At 39.6% G+C, this 25,861-nt stretch overlaps 1 protein-coding gene across 1 annotated transcript in view; it reads left to right on the top strand.

Moving 5' to 3' along the window:
* Positions 1–25,275, top strand: part of pipox (pipecolic acid oxidase) — a 49,452-nt gene extending 24,177 nt beyond the window's left edge. The window contains exons 5-8 of the mRNA XM_039756703.1: positions 11,104–11,256; positions 14,619–14,768; positions 19,577–19,652; positions 22,508–25,275. Of these exons, the coding sequence (XP_039612637.1) occupies positions 11,104–11,256; positions 14,619–14,768; positions 19,577–19,652; positions 22,508–22,614 (486 nt within the window). The 3' untranslated portion in view covers positions 22,615–25,275. The remainder of the gene's footprint in view (positions 1–11,103; positions 11,257–14,618; positions 14,769–19,576; positions 19,653–22,507) is intronic.
* Positions 25,276–25,861: the final 586 nt, after the last annotated feature.

Here is a 25,861-nt window from a genome sequence, read left to right as displayed (position 1 = left end):
CTTCCAGAAACCATTGTCAGTGAACACAATCCACCGTGCCATCCGCCGTTGCCAGCTGAAAGTCTACAGTGCAAAGAAGAAGCCATTTCTAAGCAAGATCCACAAGCTCAGGCGTTGTCACTGGGCCAGTGAGCATTTAAAATGGAGTGTGGCAAAATGGAAGACTGTTCTGTGGTCAGACGAGTCACGATTCGAAGTTCTTTTGGAAATCTGGGACGCCATGTCATCCGGACCAAAGAGGACAAGGACAACCCAAGTTGTTATCAACGCTCAGTTCAGAAGCCTGCATCTCTGATGGTATGGGGTTGCATGAGTGTGTGTGGCATGGGCAGCTTGCATGTCTGGAAAGGCACCATCAATGCAGAAAAATATATTCAGGTTCTAGAACAACATATGCTCCCATCCAGACGTCATCTCTTTCAGGGAAGACCCTGCATTTTTCAACAAGATAATGCCAGACCACATTCTGCATCAATCACAACATCATGGCTGCGTAGGAGAAGGATCCGGGTACTGAAATGGCTAGTCTGCAGTCCAGGGGCCTCATGTATAACGCCGTGCGTAGAACTCGCACTATAACATGGCGTAAGCACAAAAGCCGAAATGTGCTTACGCACAGAAAAATCCAGATGCAGGAATCTGTGCATACTCCAACTTCCACGTTCTTCCGTTACATAAATCCCGATCAGCGTGAAAACTAACCCTCGTGCACGCGCATTATGTAACGCCCCAAATCCTCCCAGAATTACGCCTCTTTGAATATGCAAATCAATATAAATCGCCCTTAAGCGCAGCCTTCTGTGAAAAGACAATGGGAAAAGCACGGGGAAAATATAAGAATTTCAGCGAATACCAAGTGGAGGCAAAGGAAAAACATACTATTTGTTCAAATAAGCCATGGTATAATCAACAAAAGGAAGTTGATCGAGTGATATAGCGTGTTGGAGAAACTTGAAAGCTCACATTCACAAAATCGCACAGTGGCGGAAATAAAAAAGAAGTCACATATCAAAGTTGCCGTGAAAAGAAGAGTTGTAAGCCCACTGTCTGAGTGTCATATGAAAGTTTATTAGGGTACAGAGAAAAAGGCACGGTGGGGAAAAAGCATGAAATGTCAACTTCAATCTTGACATTTCCACTTTAATCACGTAGTTTATTTTGTCATTTAGTAGAACATTATAAACTTCATCTTAAAATCGTTTAATTAACCAGTTTCTCAAATCACATCGTAATTAAAGTAGCACGTTAAATGCTTTGTTTTGTATTTGATCTTCTACTCGTATGTGCTCTGTGTGTGTGAATCACTACTTGCTTCTTAAACTGGCTCTCTTCCTCCAACTGGACACAGAGTCCATTACATTCGTGATATTACAGCTCTCTGAATAACTAGAATACTGAGATGTATACGTGATGTCATTTTCATGATGATAGGAGTTAAAGCACATTATTAAACGTGTTTCACTTCGATGAAATAATTTATTGTCGAAATTTGTCGCTGCGTTTTTAGCTGTGTTGTTATTTTATCTTTCTGTTTTATATTCAATATATATTGGTAGCCGTCACTGCAGTCAGTGCTTTTCTTTCCCCCAAGTAACCGATCGCCATACAATCAGCTCTGTAATAGACGTTAAGCCATCTGTAAGCTTAGCCGATTCTTCAAAACGTTTAAAGAACATTGAAATATCTTCGTAGTACATGTTTAATTATTCTATCCTTCACGACACTCCCAGTGAAGAATATAGATTATTTAAATGAAGTTAAAGTTTTATGTGTATAATTTAACAAACATATTTTGCTGCATTTCACCTTAAAAATGATATCGTCATCATATGTAAATACGCGCTTTATAAAGTGGCTCAGGTTGTGAGATATTATAACTTAGTGCAAGTTTACAGTGGGGTGATTGTACTTATAAGTACAAACCGTTCTACAAGGAGCAATTGATTGAGTGCATTTAAAGTTCTTGGGATGAAACTGTTTCTGAACCGCGAGGTCCGTACAGGAAAGGCTTTAAAACGTTTTGCAGTGGCTGAGACAGCGTGTCCTTAAAGCTGTATACCGATAATTCTCTTTCCGATCAGCTGCTGCTGTGATTCACACTCAGATACAGTGATATAAATACTCCGAGTCGTGCAGTGAGAGTAATATGGAAAAAGATGATCCACTGCGGCAATTCCTAACAGGAGGAGCTGAAAGAAGAAGAAGAAGGAGAAGAAGGAGAAGTGAGAGTAACAACGCTAAAGCAGTTATGGTATTTGGAATACTATGGCTGTTCCCTGGACCATTATATTGTTACGAGTTAATTACAATCAGATGCATTACACTAATAAACAATATGCGGTTAGTTTCTGTGTATTTATAAAGCCGCGTCATGAAAATAATGAGTAATCACACAAGAACAGTACCATTGCTTTGACGCTGGGTGCCGCCAGTTTGCAAAACCGAGCAGAGAACTTGCGTACGACAAGGCATGAGGTACCGTGGAAAAGTGCGTGGCTTTACGCCAAGTGTAAGTTTTATACATCGCGATTTGAACGTGGAAAAGTTCTTACGCAACATTTCTGTGCGTACGCACCGTTTATACATGAGACCCCAGATCTTTCACCTATAGAGAACATTTGGCGCATCATAAAGAGGAAGGTGCGACAAAGAAGGCCCAAGACGATTGAACAGTTAGAGGCCTGTATTAGACAAGAATGGGAGAGCATTCCTATTTCTAAACTTGAGAAACTGGTCTCCTCGGTCCCCAGACGTCTGTTGAGTGTTGTAAGAAGAAGGGGAGATGCCACACAGTGGTGAAAATGGCCTTGTCCCAACTTTTTTGGGATTTATTGACACCATGAAATTCTGAATCAACATATTTTTCCCTTAAAATGATACATTTTCTCAGTTTAAACTTTTGTTCCGTGATTTATGTTCTATTCTGAATAAAATATTAGAAGTTGGCACCTCCACATCATTACATTCAGTTTTTATTCACGATTTGTATAGTGTCCCAACTTTTTTGGAATCCGGTTTGTATATCGGTTATGCTAACTCAGGGGTGGGCAAAGTCATTCCTGGAGGGCCGCAGTGGCTGCAGGTTTTTGTTCCAACCCAGTTGCTTAATTAGAAAACAATCCTTGCCAATAATTACATTTCATGGCTTGTTGGTGCTTTAACTCTGCCATGTCAAGTCATTCTCATATCCTAGATTTTTTTTCCATTCTATGGATATCATCCAAATACTTTGAAGTGTAAAACGGATGGGTAATTCTCAATCCTTCACTTTTTTCACTTCTCTTTCCTTCCAAGTATTTAATTAAACCAAATAGTGCACGATAAATACACGCAGGTGTAAAGGGTAATAAGCAAAATGGATAACTGCTGGTTTCTTTTGTCATTTGCATCTTATTGCTAATACGGAGCAATTAAAAACCGACAATGCAGCTGTTTAAGACTTAAATAAGCAATAAGGGTTCAAAATCTTAACGAGGGAGATAACTAAAGTGAAGCAGAAGTGTTTCTAGAGCAATAAGTGCTTCTTATTAAGCAATCGGGTTAGAACAAAAACCTGCAGTCACTGCGGCCCTCCAGGAATGACTTTGCCCACCCCTGTGCTAACTGGAGCTTCTAATTTGACCCATGTGAGCATGAGTGTTATTGCAACAACATGTATTTATGTAGCACATTTTCATACAAATGATGTAGCTCCAAGTGCTATAAAAGATGAAGAAAGAAAAGTTTATAAAATTACTAGGAACTAGACACTAAAGCAAAGGTGAATTTCCCCTTGGGATTAATAAAGTATCTATCTATCTAAGGTTTGAAAGATCAGTTTCTGGTCTGAACTACCTTGCAATCTATTGCAAATCACTTAACCTATCAGTGCTCCAACTGTAAACCAGTATGAAAATAGTTATGTTGAAGCAGATGAACTTTTAAAGTGTCATGGGATTGTGTTCAATTGAAAGACATGATATAAAATTACAAATGCTTGTTTTGTTTGTGATGGGTGCTTGCAGAGGTCTGCTGGCCTCTCTAGGTCCCTGCAGTACAGTCTCTCGACCCTCAATTCTGAATTGAATTACGTGGGTTGGGAATATTATGTTAACTTAACAGTATGTCTTTAGATGGTAGGAATACCATATTCTCAAAGTCATGCTAACACAAAAAAACACACACATTATAAATAGGTACCCTACCAGGAACTGAACCAGGTGCTGTGAAGTATGTATACAAAATGCACCGTGCCTTGAATTTCTCACAATGTTAGACGCAAGTCTTCTCCAGAAATACTCATATCAAATCAGTGCTTGAAGTGGGCTGGTACTCACTGTTATGCAGTACCGGCACCTCTTCCAGTTTCAACATTGAGTACTAGCACCTCTTTGTTAATTTTCCTAAAGGGCTGCTTTTAGATCGGCTGTCATTGTCACATAATGCAAGTTTCACTGCGCCAGCAGCTTTTCTTAGTGTATCAATGAGTACCAGCACCTCTTCACAGGGAACAGCCTCCCCTGCCAAATTTGATCGAAAGTCACTATATCACCACAAATTGATTACTGCCAATAATTTGGTTCCACTTCAAGCATTGTGTCAGCCTATCTGTAAAGTATTTTTTGTGCTTAAAAATAAGACTTTTCATGTATTAAAAATGTTATTGTACATTTGTCACTGAAAGCTATCTACAAAACAAGAAAGTGGATGTAAGTTTTATTGATAGTGTCACAAATTAAGGTGGTGTGGAGTCTCCTTCTCCTTTTCATGAATCCTCAATGCATTTAAAATGAAGTACCTGTAGACTAATATTTCAGAATGAAAAAGGTTTGAGAAATGATCAAGTAGTTTCTATACCGTCATTAATTCATTTGGACATTAGTTGAGATTAGATAATAACACCAAGCAGTTGAATAACTGAAATGCTCCATGGCACGCGTTCAGTCTCACGTTATTGTAATTAATTTAATAATCATTTCTTTCTGACTTGTCGGCTACTTGAGTGTCACTAAAACCTGTCTAATTCACATGCGCAGTTATTAAACGATGGAGAGAAGGCAGAGTTCCGAAACTTTCTAGCATGGCCGAGTTGATTAATCTTTTCATCTCTTGGAAGAGACTGCTGTATTTTTAAGTCTTAAGACGCTTAACTGAAAAATCTCAGGAGCGAAAAAAAAAACAGAAGGAACTCCGCCGCGCGGAACTGCCTTTCCAGCCGTAACGAAATAAAAGTGATTGATTTATTCTGCTGAGACCACCAGATTTAAGGGTTTCACGGCGGCAACGACCCTGACTGCATGATCCCCCATAAATCCTGACCAGAGACTGCAGACTAGACTCGACAGACCTTGAAAGGTAACTCACGTTTGAGGGTGTATAGGAGCAAGCTTTTTCTGCTTTTATTCTCGAGGTTAATAGTGGCCTTTTGCCTCCAAGTCCTGCTGCATAAATTACGCGCGTTCCCGCAAAGAACGCGGCCTCTTGTGAGCGCGCATGCCTAGTGCTATCGACCCTGTACTGAGAAGTTAAGCAAAATGTCACATTTTATCGGCTAACTGGAAAGACTGCAATATGCAAGCATATTACATATGCAATATGCAAGATCTTGCCTGAAGATGGGGCCCGAGTTGCCTCGAAATATTGTAATCTTTCTAGTTAGCCAATAAAAGTTGTCATTTTGCTTAACTTGTCACTACATCCATAATGGCTAATACGGTACCACATCCTAGTACTACGACCCTGTCCTAAAATATTATACAACAACAACAACATTTATTTATATAGCACATTTTCATACAAACAGTATATACAGCCGCCAATTTAACCTGAACTACTGGTTTCCAGTGATGGTAAAACAGTTACTTGTTTTAAAACTTCCCACACTAACCTTCTCGACGTTGCACGTTGTCGTCTAGGATAATAACGATGAACACCCCAGGTAAGAAGTCCGACTGCCGTTTTGTGATATTCTCGGCATCCTCTCGAACCCAACTTGATACCTGTAGCGACTATCACATTAGTCGAGGTTCAAGCAGCCTTGCCCTTGACCGACGTCCAAATTCTCACAAATTACTGGAATATCATTTTGAAAAAAGCTAACTATACCAACTACTTTGCACAACAAGAAATACTTCAGTGAATCCATTTACATTGTTTGTTATAATGAGGGTTCTAAATAACGGCAGGGCGGGAAATCGACGAATGTGGCCACACCTCCTTAAGTTGGCCGTGAAGTGCAGAGCCGCTGTACTCATAGACATAGAATTACCACACGCCGCATGACCAGCAGCATCGTACGTCAAAGTCGCCGCCATATTGCGAGTGGCACTGCTGTGAAGTGAAGTAATGGATAAAGATGCTTCACGCATGTGCTGCTTGGGATTGTACAAACCGCTGTACGCTTTCAACCAGATCCCGGGGGATTACGTTTCATAGGTAAGGCTGAACAATTGTTTTGGTTATATTTGGCCATTAGAAAATTAGCACTACAGGTCACCTTATAATAAGATTAAACATCATTAGTAAAATTAAAACAAGAGAATGATAAATCAAAAAGCAATAATTATCAAACAAACAAAGATAACTGGCAGTAACGTGCAAAATTCACAATTAGTATGCCAGTTTGAAAAGATAAGTTTTGAGGGCAGTTTTAAAATATGTTACTGAATTGAGCTGATGTACAGTATATGAGAGAGAAAAGAATACCCGAGTTGAGGAGCACTATGAGAGTTGCTCGGGCTCCCACAGCACTGAGTCTGATGTGTGGTACAGAAAGTAGAGCTGCAGAAGATGCATTTCACTGCGTGTTGTCCTGTATAACTATATATGTGACAATAAATAAAGAATTATTATTATAAAAAAAAAAAAGATGGGGATCTGAGTGAGCGAGAGGAGTGCAAGTCTGTAGAAGATCAGTGACTACCTTCTTCCATCTCCGAAACATTTCTAGACTTCGGTACTTCAGTACTGTGTTGCGTAAGAACAGGACGGTTAATGCCTTAGTCACCTAACGTATAGATTATTTTAATGCTATTCTATCTGGAATCCCACAAAAACTTATCCATCGCTTGCAACTTATTCAAAATTCTGCTGCCAGGATAATAACCCGCTGTTTTAAATCCACTGAACATATTACACCTATTCTCTCTCAACTTCACTGGCTCCCTGTTCACTACTGAATACAATACAAAATACCACTCTCAACATTTAAAGCTTTCCACAGTCTTACTCCTCCCTTCCTCACTGATCTCCTACAGACTGACACTCCCTCTCGGTCACTCAGATCCTGTAATTTGAGAGTATTCAGTCTGGCAATATGGTGCCAGAACCAATCTCAGCCCGAACAAACTGATTGATCAAAGATACACTGACAGCTTGCCCTAATGTCCACTGTCAGATAACACGCTCAGCTACTTTGACCACCTTGACTGTACCCTCAAAAGGAATCATCAAACCTCCTTTGTTTTTTAATGTGAGCAAGTGGTAGCTTTTATCACATGATGCCGGTACAGCATCTGTTACCAAACTAGCATGGCACACATCACAGGACAGCTTTCTCAAAATCCCGTTTAAGGGCTACCTCCCACTGCTTCCTGAGGTGGATTTCTTTGGGAAACCTTCAGAATTTAAGAAATGTTAACCGCTAACAACAATCTACATAGTTAGTGACTAAATACGTTTAGCCAAAACGTTGTTTGGAAGCTCACTTGAGCACATAAATGGATAGTTTTGCCTGCTTAGCCTGGCGTAACTAAAGTTAAGATTATAAAACGGGATTTTCTAATGGCCAAATATAACCAAAATAATTGGTCAGCCTTACCTATGAAATGTAATCCCCAGGATCTGGTTTAAAGCGTACAGCGGTTTGTACAATTCCAAGTAGCACATGGATGAGGCATCTTTATCCATTACTTCACCCCACAGCAGTGCCACTCACAATATGGCGACGACTTTGACGTATGATGCTGCTGGTCATGCGCCGTCTAGTAATTCTACTGTATGTCTATGGTTGCGATTGCTGCTCTGTTTTCAGGAAGCTTCGTTTCAGGTTTGCTTTCTATAATCACGTTTTCCTTACTGAATAAGATAATTGTTGTTATTGAGTTAGTGTATAATACAAATGAGTTTTTTTTTACATTGACTTGAGATGTCAGGAGCCTAGCAGTAGAGCTGTACTCACTAATTATTTTGAATAATAATTTGCTGCAAATATAGCTTTAGCAAATATTTATAGCGGCGCTGACAGAGCACTAGTTCAGACTGCCTACTGAATAAAGAAAATAGGTGTTTGTGGCTTCATAATTATGTAAATATTTGTAAGAACTGAGGATGTACTTAATTTGGGGACATCACTGGGTGGAGAGAACAGTGGTAGCTGGTAAGTACACGTCAAACAGCCGCAGAAGGGGGCTGTCACTGGTAAACCTTTGTATTTGTTGTTTGTCCCCCCCATAGACAATTATCCAATGCCTCTTTAGTCTGCCTCAGCTGATGGCTACAGAGGTCTGAATGTGAACACAAGAGAAGGTGGCAAATGAATGCATTATAACATTCCGTTATAACATTGCTTAAGATAGTAAAGATAGTGAAAACATTCAAGTCCAGTTTTATTGTACATAACATTTAAAATATGAAATTAGTAAACGCAGTTTTTCTAATTTAGTAATGACATGTTCATCTCAGTTTAACTGATATCTCCATATTCTTTTTAATTATTTTAACTAAAAACTGTAAAAAGGATTGCTTCTCTATTTTATTCCTATTAATTAAAACACTATTAAATCACCCGTATAGTATAGCATGTACAGTGATTTCAGAAAGTATTCAGAACACTTTGCCTTTTCAGATTTTGCTATGTTATAGCCGTGTGCTAAAATCACAAATGAATTTTTTACCCACATCAAGCAGTACTCAATACCCAAGAACAGCAGTCCCCAACCCCCGGGCCGTGGACCAGTACCAAGCGGCACGGAAAGAATAAAAATGTTTTTGTTTTCATTTTTATTTCCATTTCATTGCCTATCAGAGCCTGCAGTGTGTTTTATTTTGAAAAATGACTAGGGGGTCTCACATACAACTGCGTGCATAGAATTGACAGTAAAACATGGCTTACGGAGAAAAGTGGAAATGTGCATATGCACAGAAAAATTCAGATGCACAAAACTGTGGGTAAGCCAACTTCCATGCATTTCCGTTCCATAAATCCCAGTCAGCATGAAATGTAACAAACACACACGTGACTGCTGCCCCATCCCAGCTCCTCCCAGAATTATTCCCCTTTGAATATGCAAATCAATATAAATAGCCCCTTAAGTTTTCGTTTTGCAAAGTGGAGGTCCTACTCAGAGAAGTGGAGGCAAGGAAAAACATATTTTTTGGTGTCTGAGGCAGTGGTATGAACAACAAAAGCAAATTGATGGAGTGGCACTCAAAAGTTCAAGTTCAGAAAGTCGCGCAATGCCCAAAATAAAAAAGAACTGGTCAGATGTTAAAGTCGAGGTGAAAAGGCAAGTCGTAGCGCACCATTAGAGTGTCATACAGAAGTGTATTAGGGTACAGAACAAAGAAAAGAAAATTAGGGACACAAAAAAAGTTTCAAATATAGACTTGAATCTCAAAATTTCCACTTGAATCTCATTGTTTCTTCTGTCATTAAAGTAGAACGTCATAAACTTCATCTTAAAATTGATGTTTAATTTACTAGAGTTTCTTAAATCCCTACTAAAGTAGCACGTTAAATGCTTCATGTTCTATGTGTTTTCCGACCCAGTCATTTCTTCTTAAAGGGGCTTGCTTTTTGTAGACAGGAGCACGCAGGCATTGATCGCCATACAGAATACATTACATTTTTGATATTATAGCTCTCTGAACATTTTAGAACACTAACATGTATACCTGATATCATTTTCATGACGTAATGTAGTAAAGCATGTATTAAACATGTGGGGGCACAGTGGGATTGTTCCTGCCTCCTGCAAGATGCTTGCTGGGACTCGTGCACCCTTGAATGGATTAATTAAATGCAGCAGTACGGTCTCTGTCAAACATACCAACCTCCAATTCCTGCCCTTTTGTTTTCTTTCTCCACATAACCAATAGCCACACAATGAGTTCTGTAATTAATGTTAAACCAGCTGTCAATTCTTTAAAATTTTTATGGATCATTGAAAACTCTTCATTATACATGTTTAATTATTCCATCCATTCAGGGTCACGCTAGTCCTAGCAAGCATAAAGCGTGAGGCAGGAACAATCCCTGGACAGGGCGTCAGCTCATAGCTACCACTGCGCCCGCACTTCTTTAATTATCAACAGTATACATTATTTAAAGGAAGTTAATGATTTACCTGTAAAATGTAAAAAGCATACTTTAATGGATTTCATCATAAAAATGATATCAAGTATAAATCCCAGTATTCGAACAGCACATAGCTCCAAGAGCATAGGTCTTGAAAATCTAAATCAACTATTAAATTTAGCTGAATTCCTTTATTGTTACTGTATGGTACAATGAGATTCAATATGCAAATCCTCCATAAACGTATTTTTCTATAAAATGATAAAATAATAGTAATAATATGGTAAAAAAAAATAATGAAAAATATAAAATCTGAAAGCATAAGTACAGTAAACATATACAAACAGTGCTGATAGTGCAAATGGTTGAAAAAGTGGCTCAGGTTATGCAATATTACAGTTGTAGTACAAGTTTACAGTGAGGTAATTATAAGTACAAACAGTTCTACAAGAAGCACTTGATGGACTGACCTAGTGCGTTTATAGCTCTGGGGTGAAACTGTTTCTGAGCCTCGAGGTCTGTGCAGGAAAGGCTCTGAAGTGTTTGCCGGATCAGAGAAGTTCAAATAGACTGCGCCTTGAGTTTTGTTCTGAGCTCCACACTCTTTGTGATTTTTGTATTTTGTAACCCTGTCCAGTAACCAACAATTTTCAGTCCGTTCACAAAACAAAACTGGATGAAATCCAAACTGTTGAACCCACCCCTAAAGATAAGCCAGTAGACATATCCCAACTAGATCTGTGCTGGCAAACCTTAGCTGAATATGCAGGAAAAAAAGCATGGGTTGTGTATATTTTTAATATATATATATTTTTTTATTCTACTAGACTCTAAGAATTAATGTATGCTACTGGAAGGAAAAAATCCCTGGCACATATGGAATACAGAAGAATTTCCCATGTTTCATAGATCTCAGAGCTCTGGGCAGCCAGGATGATGTGTATGGTCTGCCTTCTAATGAGTACCCTGGGCTGATGAAGGTAAGTAGTTTCAAGAGAAAACATGAGTTGTTTGCTGCTAAGTGCAAAGATAGCACCTGGGTGGCTTAGGGTCAGAGTAATGTCCTAAAAGGAGCCAGAGAGAGACAGAGACTTACAGGCATGCAGCACTTCTACTTGTCAATGCTGGACCTGACAAAGACAAGTATACCTCTTCTATGCAAATGGTATCTTGGGAAAAAAAAATAATTCAAGGGTATTAGAATTACAGTAAAGAGAGGTTTTCGAAGACTGGTGCTGGACCAGACAAACTGACATGCAGCATAAATGGCATCATGATTGAGACTGGTAGGACCCTGAAACTCACTACAGTGAGCAGGCAGGAATGCAGGGCATAGCCCAAGGCTGGCATGCTCTTAGACCCACCATTTACCCACGCACCATTTACTTGATCCAGAAGCCAACTCCAGTTCCTTAACACAGAGGAATTAAGTGTAGAATTCAAACAGAATACTGTATAGGAAATGCAACCAGTGATTTTGGGGGTGTTAGAAGTGTAGTCAGACACAGTGGAGCAGCAGGCTTCTGATTAATGTTATGTTTTGTATTTTCCTGTTACCCTTCTCTCATTACCCTTATATGCTTTAGCTAAATAAAATCATATATATTTGTTACACTGTACATTTTAGTGCCTACTAAGAGGCACAGACTTTACATTTTTCAGGGGAAAAAAGCACAAAGGCTGCACTCTGGTTAACTGCTTCAATGTAGTAAACTTCTGAATGTGCTAAGGAGGTTTAAACTGAAACATGGCCAGTAATTTTAAAAGTGGGTACTCTATAGGTTTCTTCACATGCTGCACCCAATTTCTAAAATTGTCATTAGGTATTGATGGGTGGGGGGTATTTGGGAGGCGGGGGTGTTCCTGTAGGTCTACGACAGTGTGAAAAAACAGTGCAGTGCCTAGCCATAGATAACACAAAGTGACAATGTTTGTTTCCTTTTTTTTAAGTTTATAGAACTTTTTTTTTTGTTAAGCTTAAAAAATACAGTATAGCATGACAGGGTGCTTTAGGGAAGAAGGCTTGTCCAAACTTTCCTGTGTGATGATAAGAAAGAGAAAATATTGTCTGGATGAACAAGCCTGCATGAAACCCTAAGAGGGTGTGCTGCTTTTTTTGGAGGTTCTTCTTGCAATAATAATAATAACTCTTTGCGGTGGCACAGTGGGTAGCGCTGCTACCTCGCAATTAGGTCCTCCCTGCGTGGAGTTTGTATGTTCTCCCCATGTCTGCGTGGGTTTCCACCCACGGTCCAAAGACATGCAGGTTAGGTGCATTGGCGATTCTAAATTGTCCCTAGTGTGTGCTTTGTGTGTATGTGTGCCATGCAGTGGGCTGGCGCCCTACCTGGGGTTTGTTTCCTGCCTTGCGCCCTGTGCTGGCTGGGATTGGCTCCAGCAGACCCCCCGTGACCCTGTAGTTAGGATATAGCGGGCTGAATAATGGATGGAAAACTCTTTGCATTTATTTAGCGTTTTTCTCACTACTCAAAGCGCTCAGCAATTGCAGGTTAAAAGTGTGGTAGAGAGAGTGAAACACTGGCACATTTTTGATGATGCCACAATTTTACAGTAGCAGAGATTGATGGCAAATGCATTTTTATTCAATCAGTTGTACATTAAGATCCATCCATTATCCATCCATCCATCCATTTTCTAACCTGGTGAATCCGAATACAGGGTCACGGGGGTCTGCTGGAGCCAATCCCAGCCAACACAGGGCACAAGGCAGGAACCAATCCTGGGCAGGGTGTCAACCCACCGCAGGACACACACACAAACACACCCACACACCAAGCACACATTAGGGCCAATTTAGAATCGCCAATCCACCTAACCTGCATGTCTTTGGATTGTGGGAGGAAACCGGAGCGCCCGGAGGAAACCCACGCAGACACGGGGAGAACATGCAAACTCCACGCAGGGAGGACCCGGGAAGCGAACCCGGGTCTCCTAACTGCGAGGTAGCAGCACTACCACTGCACCACGCTCCATCCATTATCCAACCCACTATATCCTAACTATAGGGTCACGGGGGTCTGCTGGAGCCAATCCCAGCCAACACAGGGAGCAAGGCAGGAAACAAACCCTTGGCAGGGCGCCAGCCCCCTGCAGTGTACATTAAGATGTTTTATCATAAGATCATTCTGTCATACTCTGGCATCTCCACAGTAGCCTCCATGTGTGCTGATCAGACAGTACTGCTCGTCTGCAAGGGCTTCTGTTAAGTCAGGCTTTAATTCACATTCTTTGGCTGACTTAATGAACCTCACCTTGGAGCCAAGCCTTAATGAAGTGGAAGCTAAATCTAGCGATATTTACGTGCTCCCTGGAAATATATTCACACATAATACCCACTGTCCATTAATTTACATGTTATTTTCAGGTCTTTAAATTGACATTTGAATCATATGTCACTTGCAATTAGTTGTGTTTGTAAAGTATAACCTGCTCCCTGCATAAGGAGCTGTGTGAAACATATGCCAAGCACTTCAGTAGCTCCGTGGTTTTATATGCTGATTTACTTACATCACTTCACACTTTTTAGCATGTCATGCTTTTTCCTTTGTCCTAAGCTTCTTCGGGATCACATAATAATTATGTTTGCCATACTATATCACAGTGTTATGCTAATTTATTGCCATCATCTGCTTTTGCATCTCAAGCTTCTTCAGAATTCTTTAAGAATTCGGTTTCTCAGAAAGCATGTCTTTTCCAGGCTTCTTCAGTATTTCAGATTACCTCAATAACTCACACTGCTTTAGAATGTTATGTTGATTCAGTTTCTCAGAGTGATCAGTAAACGTACCCAGATTTTTGACAGTTACGATAAATCAGTTCCCCATTCTTCATCACATATTATGCTAATTCACTTGGCTGGGGAGAAAGTGTTTAACTCTACAGCAGCACAGCTTTCACAGAATTGAGGTTAATTTTCAACCCAAGTAGCGTCTATGTATAGTCTGCACATTCTCCCTGGTAATGTTAGGTGTGCATGTTCAGTTAATTGGTGATGGCCTAGTATGACTGAATTTAGGTGTTTGTAAATGTGCCCTGGAAAGGACTGATGTTCCATTTATCCGGGCTTGGGACCGGCGCGAAGAAACACACCATTTGTTGTTAATAAAACGTGAAACCATGGATATCATGTCTGTTTATTAATCTGTTGCTGGGTCTTATAACCTCAGTAACCCACATTACTTTATAAGGTGATCCTAGTTTAATTTTCAGGCTGCCTTAATATGAAATCTTATTTATTTTGATACACTACATAAGTTTTTAAATTTATTTTCTCTCATGTCATCACTCATTTCAATTGCTTTGTTAACAAACAAATTGTCAGATTTGCCTTCATAGTGGAACACCAAGTCAGCCAGATGAAAGAGACAAGAATCCCTCAGATGAGGACATCAAGATGGTTTCTGACTTTGTCTCCAAATATTTTCCTGGTCTAGTGCCTGTCCCAGCAGTGATGGAGCACTGCATGTACACGGTGAGTTTCAAGAGCCTTGTGGAGCTCAATAAAACTAAAACCGAATTTCTGAACTGAGAAAGACTGAAAATGCTTCTGTGTTTAACATTGCTGTTTGCCTGGCCATTAAGGGCATTAATACTAAAAGAATGAAACATCGAGTGAAACTTCTAGCGTTACAGGTGTCAAAACTAACCTCCGCAAATAGATGTAGTTACATGTCTTCATTTTCAGAATGTCTTTCTTATCAACCCTCCATTTATTCTTTACTCCTTTCATACACATCCCACTAAAGGTTTCAGCACACCTTCTGCAAAATACTTGGTACAGTTCCAGAGATGTTAAATCATGCATCTTTCCCTTGTACATACTAATCTGTTACGTGTAGCAGCGTAGCAGAGGTGTCAGGTTGCATGTATGAACTATTAACTGTGACCCGACATTTGCGCAATAGACATATGCGCGCCGACAAAACTGCCCCAACAAAATCAAGTTTCATTAAATATGAATTACTAGTTTAAAGTATATATAATAATGTTTATTTTAGAAGTCAATATTATGAGACGCGGCATGCCTTCAGCACGGCACGCAGATAGACCTTAAGATCACGCCCTGCATATGTAGGAAGAATTGCAGCAAAGGCGTCCCACTGTCTTGGCCTGTCTCGCGATTTTGTCTGCGCGCATTTGTCCTTCACGGTTTTGTCGGGGAGCATATGTCTATCGCGCTTTTGTCGGTGAACCCTATTAACAGTTATTCAGGTGGTAATTTCTACTCCTGTAAATTCCTGAGTTGCTTGCAGCTGGGGTTCAAAAGTGTAGAATATGTGTTGCTGTCAGTAGGTATTAGGCATTATATATGTTGTGGACAACTGGAAGGACACTCGTAACGTCAAAGAAATGTTGGGGTACCAGCCAGGTCACCATCTTTTAACCCAAACGTAAATAATTCAAACAAAAAGGATGCTCTTGTCATATACAGAAGCCAACTGAAATAAACTAAGAAGGAGTCTTCTTGACGTCTTTAACAGCAATCAACTGGGCCATCTGCGGGAGCTCCATGCTGTTGAAAGTAGAGCCCAATATGAGACACCATTCTCTGAGGCATTCATTCTTTTATAGTCCTCCGGCCTTTACGGGCTGAGTCAATTGCCCTCAGTGAGCATTTTCTCACTTTTGTGGGTGACAGAAGAGACATATATATATACACAATATATATCCAGGACATGTGGAAGGAACACAGGATGACCGTATGAAGTATTGGGTTGCCAGTAAGGTTACCTCTTCTAATTGCAGTGGCAAAAATAAACTAAATAGATTTTGCACCCTCAAGCACTTTAGATAAAGCCAAAAAGGGCTATTTATAATTAGTGGCTTTTATGAGCAAGTCTCAGCATCGGAGAGCCATCATAAATGCAATCCAGATGAGACACTGACATACAGGGGCGTCAGATCCTTATAGGTCTCAGGCTGGAAGGGACAGTGTTAGTTGTCCTCAATGGGCATCTTCTTGCTGCTGTGGAAAAAAAAAAAAAAAAGACAACCCTGTTAGCAGCATCCTGGTAGGATATTACATACCTTAGACGAGACCTGAACGTGCCCCTTTGATGCACATGTATGACAAAATATCACAGTGTTTTTTATGTTCTAATATTTGTTATGATTGGTGATGCACTAACCTTACTTAACTTGTCCCTAACCCTACTTGGGCAAGTGACAATGGCCCTGTACCATTTGCCAGCAGGAAAGAGAAAGAAAAGTGACCACACAGAATGGCTGAGGTCTTTAATTATACTATTTGCCCTTCTAAGGTGGCAAGTGTCATATATGTCCTGAACATAATAAGGCAGCTTGGTGCAGGTAATATTCTGTTCTGCCTTCACCACCTTTTCCTTGTGCCAAACAGTGAAACTTTGCAACGCTTTGGGATATAACATGTAAACTTTGCACAATGATAGCTGACAGATTGAAGCACAAAAGAATATTGATTCCAGGGTTGTGCATCATAAAATATGTTGGTTATGTACTGTAAAATCTAATATTTTGGAGAGAAATCCCTGAAGCTCCCATTTTGTGTGTATTTTATTTATTTGATATTGGTGTAAAAATAGATTTTCAATAATATGAATACTTTCTTTTAAAATTTTGAAGTACTGTACTCACTGCTGTTAACTCATTTGCAGCTTTATTACAGAAGTAGAATAATAGCCATTTATTTTTGGGTATGTAAATTTAGATCATTAGAATAATTTAGATGAGAACAGGCCATTCAATTCAGCCCAACAAAACTTGACACTCCTATCCACTTAATTCTTCTAAAAAAAAACATCCCGTCTAGTTTTGAAAGTCCTTAATGTCTTACTGTCTACCACACTACTTGTTAACTTATTCCATGCGTCTGTGGATCTCTGTATAAAGAAAAACTTGTAAATATTTGTGTTTTTCCAACTGTGTCCTTGTGTTCTTTAAGAACTCATTTTAAAATAACAGTCTTCATTCTCTGTACTAATTCCTTTCATAATTTTAAATACTTTAATCATCCATCTATTATTCAACCCGCTATATCATAACAACACGGTCACAGGGGTCTGCTGGAGTCAATCCCAGCCAACACAGGGTGCAAGGCAGGAAATAAACCCAAGGCAGGGTGCCAGCCCACCTCAGGGCACGCCCACACACTAGGGACAATTTAGAATTGCCAATGCACCTAACCTGCATGTCTTTGAACTATGGGAGGAAACCCACGCAGACATGGGGAGAACATGCAAACCCGGGTCTCCTAACTGCGAGGCAGCAGCGCTACCCACTGCACCACCCTGCCGCCCTACTTCAATCATGTCTCCTCTTAATCTTCATTTGCTTAGACTAAAAAGGCTCAGCTCTTTAAATCTTTCTTAATAATTCATCCCCTGCAGCCCTGGAATGAGTCTAGTTGCTCTTCTCTGGACCTTTTCTAGCGCTGCTATGTTCTTTTTGTAGCCTGGCGACCAAAACTGCACACAGTACTCAAGATGAGGCCTCCCCAGTGCATTATAAAGGTTGAGCCTAACCTCCTGTGACTTGTACTCCACACATTATGCTATATATCCTAACATTCTGTTAGCCTTTTTAATGGCTTCTGAACACTGTCGGGAAGTCGATAGCTTAGAGTCCACAATGACTCCTAAATCCTTCTCATAGGGTGTACTCTCGATTTTCCGACTGCCCATTGTGTATTCAAACCTAATATTTTTACTTCCTATGTATAATACTTTACATTTACTGACTTTAAATTTCATCTGGCACAAATCTGTTGTCCAAGTCCTTCTGTAATGATTTAATTGATTCCAAATTATCTGCCAATCCACCTATCTTGGTATCATCTGCAAACTTAACCAGCTTGTTACTTATATTCCTATCTAAATCATTTATATATATTAAAAATAGCAGCGGCCCTAGCACTGACCCCTGTGGAACACCACTCATAACATCGGCCAGTTCTGATGAGGTTCCTCGCACCATCACCCTCTGCTTCCTGTGTCTGAGCCAATTCTGCACCCATCTAAAAACATCACCCTGAACTCCAACTTCTTTCAGTTTGATGTCCAACCTCTCATGTGGCACCTTATCAAATGCTTTCTGAAAGTCCAGATAAATAATATCATAAGCTCCACTTTGATCGTATCCTTTTTGTTGCCTCCTCGTAGAATTCCAGCATGTTAGTAAAACATGACCTCCCTCTTCTGAAGCCATGCTGACTGTTCAGAATAACTCCTGTCCTTGCCACATGTTTCTCAATCTTATCCTTAATAATTCCTTCCATTAATTTTCCTGTGATGCACGTTAAGCTTAGTGGCCTATAGTTGCATGGATCTGCCCTGTCACCCTTTTTATATAACGGGATAATATCTGCCATTTTCCAGTCCTTTGGAATTTCCCCAGTGCACAGTAACTTCCTAAAAATGTGTCAGGGTTTTATACTTGGTTTTATACTTGCTATCCTTCTTAAGGACTCGAGGGTAAATATTACAGTATCTTGTCCTGGTGATTTGATTTCAGTCTTCAGTAGTGATTTAGGTCCAGTCATGAAACAATTAACTAACAACACAAGTCCAAAATCCCACCCAAATTAGATGACAATAATTACTTAATAAAGAAACTAACAAAACCAGCTAAAAAAGATCAGTGATAAATACAACAAAACAAAGTCTACATGCAGATGCAGGTGACAAATAAATGGAATTCTCAAGTGAACAGTTTTCTGTATACAGTGTAAAATTTTGTCCTACCTTGATGCAAGGTATGTGAAGAATTGCAGGGGTTGGAAGCGCCCCACAGACATAGTCGTTTACCAACCCAGACCAGACCACACGAACAGGCACAGGACACAAACACAAATCCAGAAATCTGGAATTCTCAGGTTACTGTACTCGTAATCTGATATTGGAGTGGAAGTGATGAAGCAAAAATACAAAAATCCTTTTTTGATAGCTCACCGCCTCTTCTTTTTTTCCTTACAGCAAAATGATTAAACTAAATAGGCTGGTTAATTGCAATATGTCTAAAGTTCTGTGTGACCATTTGAATTATCAATATTCAATGTCCTGCAATACACAGAAAATCAGATCGATAATTTATTTTGAACAAAATGCTACATACTTTATCACAGCATAATATCATGTCCACAAGAAGGTGGGTTGATTGAATGAGTGGCCAATATTCAAGAGAATCTCTCAGGACCCAGTTTTTATAGTGCTATTCATCAGTGAGAATTTCTATTTTTCATTTAAGTGTACATTTTAGGGTGAGTAACTAATGCTGGTGTGTCATTCAGGTGGTGTTTTTTCACAGGTTACTCCAGACAAGGATTTCATATTGGACCATCACCCCAGCCACAGTAACATTGTCATTGGAGCTGGATTTTCAGGTAAATACACACCACTTATATTCCTGTCAGCAACTCTGCAATAAATCAACTGCACAACTGTCTTTCTGAACTAAGATCCTGGGTGGCTAATAATTTTCTTGATCTGAATCAAAATAAAATGGAGGTGCTTATAGGGGGTTCATCAGCTAAAGCCCAAATTGGTCTTGGACTTCTCGGCTCTTTCTCTGTCTTTTGCAAACCTCAAGTCCACAATCTAGGTGTTATCTTTACAGCAACCTCTCTTTTTTGAGAAACAAGTTAATTCTGTAGTAAGGAGTTGCTTTTTCCAGCTTTGTCTATTAGGTAAGATCAAGCCATTTTATCTTCTAGGGATCTTGAGAAAGCTAGCTAGCTAGCTAGCTAGATAGATAGATAGATAGATAGATACTTTATTAATCCAAAGGGGAAATTCACAAGATACTCATGCTTTTATTTTTTCTCACCTTGATTACTGCAACTCGCTGCATTCTGGGATTAGTAAATTCCTGATACGCAGGTTACAGTTGGTCCAGAATTCTGCCGCTCACTTTCTGGTTAGGGCAAGGAAGTATGACTCTGTTTCTCCAATATTAGCTTCTTTACACTGGCAGCCTGTCAGTTTTCGAACTGATTTTAAAATCTTGCTGCTAGTTTTTAAATCTTTACATGGGCTTGCTCCTGCCTGTTTATCCAAATCCTTAGTGCTTAGATCTTCTGGTCAGTTGTCTCTTGTTGTCCCTTGTACCAAGTGTAAAACTAAGGGGGACAGGGCTTTTGCAGCTGCTGCTCCTCGCCTGTGGATCTCTTTACCTCATCACATAAAGGAGTCGTCTACAACTCTATTCACTTGCATTCCGTGACCTTCAGTAATACTGATGGTTTCCTCACTGTGATTAGGTAACATTATTTCTATTTATTATTTATTTTAAATATGTTCATTTATTTTATTTCTATTTATGTTATTCATGTTAATTGTATGTTTTTCTTTAATTCTATTATTCTAAAGCACTTTGGCCACAGCATTCCTATGTTGTTTTAAATGTGCTATATAAATAAAGTTGACATTGACACTTGATAATGCCAGATCACACACACTCGCTTGCTTTGCGAACTTCAAGTTGAGGTACTTTTTAATATCACAAATTTACTTCAAACTTCCGTTAGTGAGTACAAGTCTACCTCATCAAAGATAGCTTGAAGAATCATCTGAACACGGTTTCTTCTAACTAATTGGTTTGGTTTTCTTTATGTATTGGATCTTAAATTCTAACATTTTCCCTCATTATCTTTGGAAAGAATTGTTTTTTGGTGTATAGAAAAATCTTCTGTCCACCTTCACTGGTTCAATTAATGCTTTGCATTTTCCTGAAAATATGTCATGGTGAGGAATTGAAAAGTGGTAATGTTTCAGCTAGGAAACAATTTGTGGATAGTGTTGTATTTTCAAGCTGTCAGTTTTCTCACAGAGAAAATGTTAAAATTTCCATAAAATAGAAAATAATTATGAAACAAGAGGCTACACTATAAGTACGAAGTCCTATGTGGATTGAACTACAGAGTCAAAATCCCAGCTTCTGCCCTTTCTTACATACAGGACGGGTCATTGGTTTGTTTCTGGCTGTTGTCAGATGCTGATTGCCATATAAAGCGATTAAATAAAAAAATGACCCTCCCTTCACTCTGCCCACCCCCCGCCACTCTCTTAGGGATCAAAGCTGGAGGCTGGTATTCCACTCCTCCCAATGATTTTTTTTTTTAAGTTGCTATGGTTACAATAGTCACCAGTGGGTAAAACGGTGTTTTGAGGAGCCACAGCTGTTCTCAAAGTTAATGTGTTTGTGTCGGCACAGCATTTGTGTTTCACCTTGTCTCGACTCAGGTAATTTAGCCCTCTCTCTCATCCAGGCTTTCACTGACACATGGAAACTTTGCTGTGGTAAATGAGATTGATTGACTGTCTATTTCTTCTGTAGCAGAGGACTTTTATTCCCAAAAGGGCATCTAATTGCAAGCAAAGTCAAATCCTTTTCACTGACTAATGAGTCAGCAGGACAAGGCTTAGTAACTGTCAGCAAGGCTTCCTTGCTAGGAGGAACTGGACCAGTAGATGAAGTCTGGGAACACGTTTAGGCGACTGGATTAGAAAGTGAAGAGGAGAAAAAAAAAAAAAAAAACGAATAACCATAAGACTTGCTTTTCATATAACCCTCCCCAGCTGAGTGACTAACCAGACAGAGTCAACAACAAACCTTAATGTATGAAATTACTCTAAACTTCTGCTTAATTAATACACAAGTTTATTCCTCCTCATTGTAATGGATAGGCGAGTGTTGCCTTTTACTCAAACACAAGAGGTTGGGGATGTTGATCAGACTCATGACAGGATGATCGTGCACTCCCATTTCACTGTTGGTGGTAACTTACAGCACCATGATTGCATTTTTATTAATTGCAGAAGCAAGACACCTACAATGTATTTTTTTTTCCCCAGGCTCACATGAGTGGTACCCAGGAGAGTACTATGATTTCTAATAAAGAGTGTCGCTTCCTAGCTCTCCGATTCATTTATATTGCTTCTAGGTACCCTTTCCAGTGTTTCCACAACGTACTTAAGTACATTACCTCTGATACCAGTAAAAGGCCACCGTGCACACACAAGTAAGGCCTCATCCTATATAAAGACTAGCTACATTAACTTGGCATTTCTTCCCCAAAGAGCGGATGAACATTATGTTGAGGCTGATCACTCTTTTACAGGTACAGAGAAATGCTTAACAGGAATAAGAATGAAAATTGCAACCCAGGAATAGACTTGTACAGTATACAGGTGTGCAGCTAGTGGTGCTTAGACTTTTTTTTGTCCTTTTTGTCCCTAGGTCATGGCTTTAAATTTGCACCAGTCATTGGGAAAATCCTGTCAGAGCTGAGCCTAGGATCTCAGCCGTCGTATGACATTTCATCTTTCAAGATATCAAGATTCTAATCCTTTGTGAAGTCCACTCTTTGAACCAATTCACTGTGCTGTCAGGCTTTGTCCTACTAGTGCCAGGTGTGGCACATAGCTCAGCTACAAATTACAATCTTTGTTAACATGATGATATAATCTTTTTTTTTAGGTTTAATGACCCTGTCTTTTAAGTAAAGGGACTAAACCGAATGCTTGTTATGGTTGTCACTGAACTTGGTCATCCTACAACATACTCGCTCCTAGTTGTGATGCAGCTTGCCTGAGGAATGAGTGATCCTGTCGTGATTCAGCAGCAGAGTGCAGTTAATGTCACTGAGGTGAGTGAGAGAGAAGGGCACAGTAGCAAAGTAAAGTCTATTTTCGTTGTGTTTACCATTGCCATAAATGATAAAATGAAGCTTTAGTGATGAGCCTGCAAAGGCTGCTTCACGCAACCAGTATTTCGAATTCTGGATGTTTAAGTTCTTCTGGAATAAATGGCCCCTATAAGTAACAAAACTAGACACCACAAAACTGGAAAAAAATTACTGAAGTGTGAGAGATTAGACCAATTATGCCCAAAGGCAGCAAGTGTACAAAAAGAAGCAGGACAAGTTAAAGGAATAATTTGGACTTTGTCCTTCCTATCCTTCCATATTAGGCAGAGGTCCTGACGTCAATGTGGTTCACTTCATCATTAGTGGTATACCTGCATTATAACATGAAGCCGCACAAATATCGGTGTGTGGAATATCACAGTGTCACTTGCCGCATGATGCTGACATACCAGAAAACAGCATTACCACCCAAAAGAAAGGAGATGAGAATAAATGACAAGTAGCATACAAAACACAGCAAACACCATCTTAAAGTGGCACCTGAAACAATAAGTTACCATCCTTCAAAGGAGCTGTGCAACATCCTGATGGAGTCTAAGCAGTGGGTGCAGGGTTGGCTGTGTTTCCTAAAAAATCATTTTAACATAACAATTCCCATCATTTCAAGGCATATAATAATAAACAACTAGTACTTGAGATATCATGCTGGAATGTCCTCTTTTAGTCTAGCACAAAAATGTTGAAACACAAAGTGGAGGACCGAGTTTGCTCTGCATACAAACCTTGTCGTCTCCATCAAGAAGTAGTTCATTACTGTCAGACGTGTAAACTTATGTCTATCCCAAGTCAAAAGTAAGATTTCATCTTCCAAGTATCTTTCTCTAACAATGTTCAACTTTCCCAAGAGACTAACTTTAAATGATCTTCTCTCTTTCAAGAAGTCATCCCACTTCCATCTCACTGAGATCATTTCCAAAATAAGTCTCCTCCACCTTTTTGAAGCTTACTTCCGTACATTTTGCTTCTCTCTCTGCTCTCTTATAAATATTTAATTTCAATATTCCTAAAATCATTGTCAAACAGTTTGTTTACTTATTATCTCAACAAGGGGTCATCCAAATGATTGTCCTCCACGTCCTAACAAAAAATATCTGAACAATTTACCTGCCACAATCAGGCCAAAGATCTTCTTAGAACAATTTTATTCCTATACAATAAATTTTACTTTTAAGGTAGTTTCTGAACAAGTGGCATTCATATACAAAAACATCACTTCTTGATAATCTTCAATCATCTTGATATTAATAATTCCACCCCATTTAGATCACTCCTTAAGTATCTGAGATGACATTTTCAAACCCACTTTGTTGAATTTAATTCAGGGTATGTGTTTGCCAGGTTGCAGGGAGAGGGTGTGGTGGAGGACCTATCTTGGCGACAATAGGTACAAGGAAGTAGCCAACCCTGAACAGAGCAAGGATGTCTCACCCAGACTCACATACGACAAGACTGGAGTGACCAATTATGTGAACAATTTAATTTTTGGGAACACAAGAGGAAAACCCATAGCAACATGGGAAGAACTGTAATGACCAGGATTTGTGATGAAGCAGTGCTTAATCATTCTGCCACCATGTATCTTAGATCATTTTTGACAAATCCATCTTCTTTAACCTCCTTGGCATTAAGCCTGAGTGCAGCTCTGACTTGGAATTCTGTGTAATTATGGTTAAGCCTTAGCCAGACTCTGGGTGATATTTAATGAATCTCTTTACAGTGTAAAGTCCGATTAACTCTTAGGACAATATTCTGATGCCATCTATTGGATAAAATAAAACTATGCTGCAAAAAGTCATGAATATTTCTATGCTTTCTGCCACTCTAAGGTAACTCAGCAATATTCATGGAGCAAAGCTTTCAACCAAAATACAAAGACATGTAAAGGAGAAGCTGTAAAGCCAGTCTGAGAATAAACTGGAACTGAACCATTAGTTGAGTCAAGTGATAGTATTACAAAGTGAAATGGTCATCAGCCATTGACACAGATAGTGAAGCTGATGCTTACAGCACTGTATGCCTGAATCGCCATGATACGCCTGGTGAATCTGGTCATCTGAAGGTACACTGTGGGCCACGTAGCTGTATGACAACAATGTAAAATGACTGCAATCAAGTAGAAAGACAAGAAAGGCCCTCATTTATAATGAATCAACTGCTGTTTGTGTTGGGGAAATGTGGAAGTCACAAAGTCTTGCACTGTGATCCCCTACAATAACACAAGGGGGGCATTGAATGTGCACTGTCATCCTAACCCCTCATGTGCAAGCAACTAAAAAATATTATAAGAAAGCTGTGCAAGGAAACACACTTCTGCTGTTGCGATTGCGACATTGGGCTGCACATTGGTGACTGTTTCAAAACATAATCGCAATAAGCATGTGTACTACTCTGCATCAGTGCAGCAGTAGACACTAGACGTACCTTTCCTACTGTATTTACGTTGATATTTACATCTTTGTTACACCTAACATTTTTTCTTGAAAGAAATTCAACGTTTTTGACTTGTTTCTCTAGGGGTGAACAAAACGCTAAGGAAGTTTAAAATCATTCTTTCATATATCAGCAAATTACTTCTGAATAGTGTGTGTCCATTTTCTACAAGAGCTTACTGCTGAACAATTTACATTCATCTCTTTACAACATTTGAAAAAGTTGGGTGACAACAGGCCTTTCAGTCCAACAAAGTTCTCCTCCGGACATTCTCTGTTGCTGCTGTGTCTTTTTTTGTAATATGGAGACCAAAACTGAACACAGTCCTGCAGGTGAGTTCTTATTAGTGCATTAGACCAGGGGTCCCCAACCACCGGTCCGCTGTATGACAGCTGGGCCGCGAGAGAACTGCCGGCAACGGAGCGAAGACTCGCTCAGTGAAGGGCTACAGCAAA

This window comes from Polypterus senegalus, chromosome 6 (genome assembly GCF_016835505.1).
Source record: "Polypterus senegalus isolate Bchr_013 chromosome 6, ASM1683550v1, whole genome shotgun sequence".
Classification (NCBI taxonomy): Eukaryota; Metazoa; Chordata; class Cladistia; order Polypteriformes; family Polypteridae; genus Polypterus; species Polypterus senegalus.
Note: the sequence above shows the minus strand (reverse complement) of the source record. Positions and strands in the feature narration are given on the sequence as shown.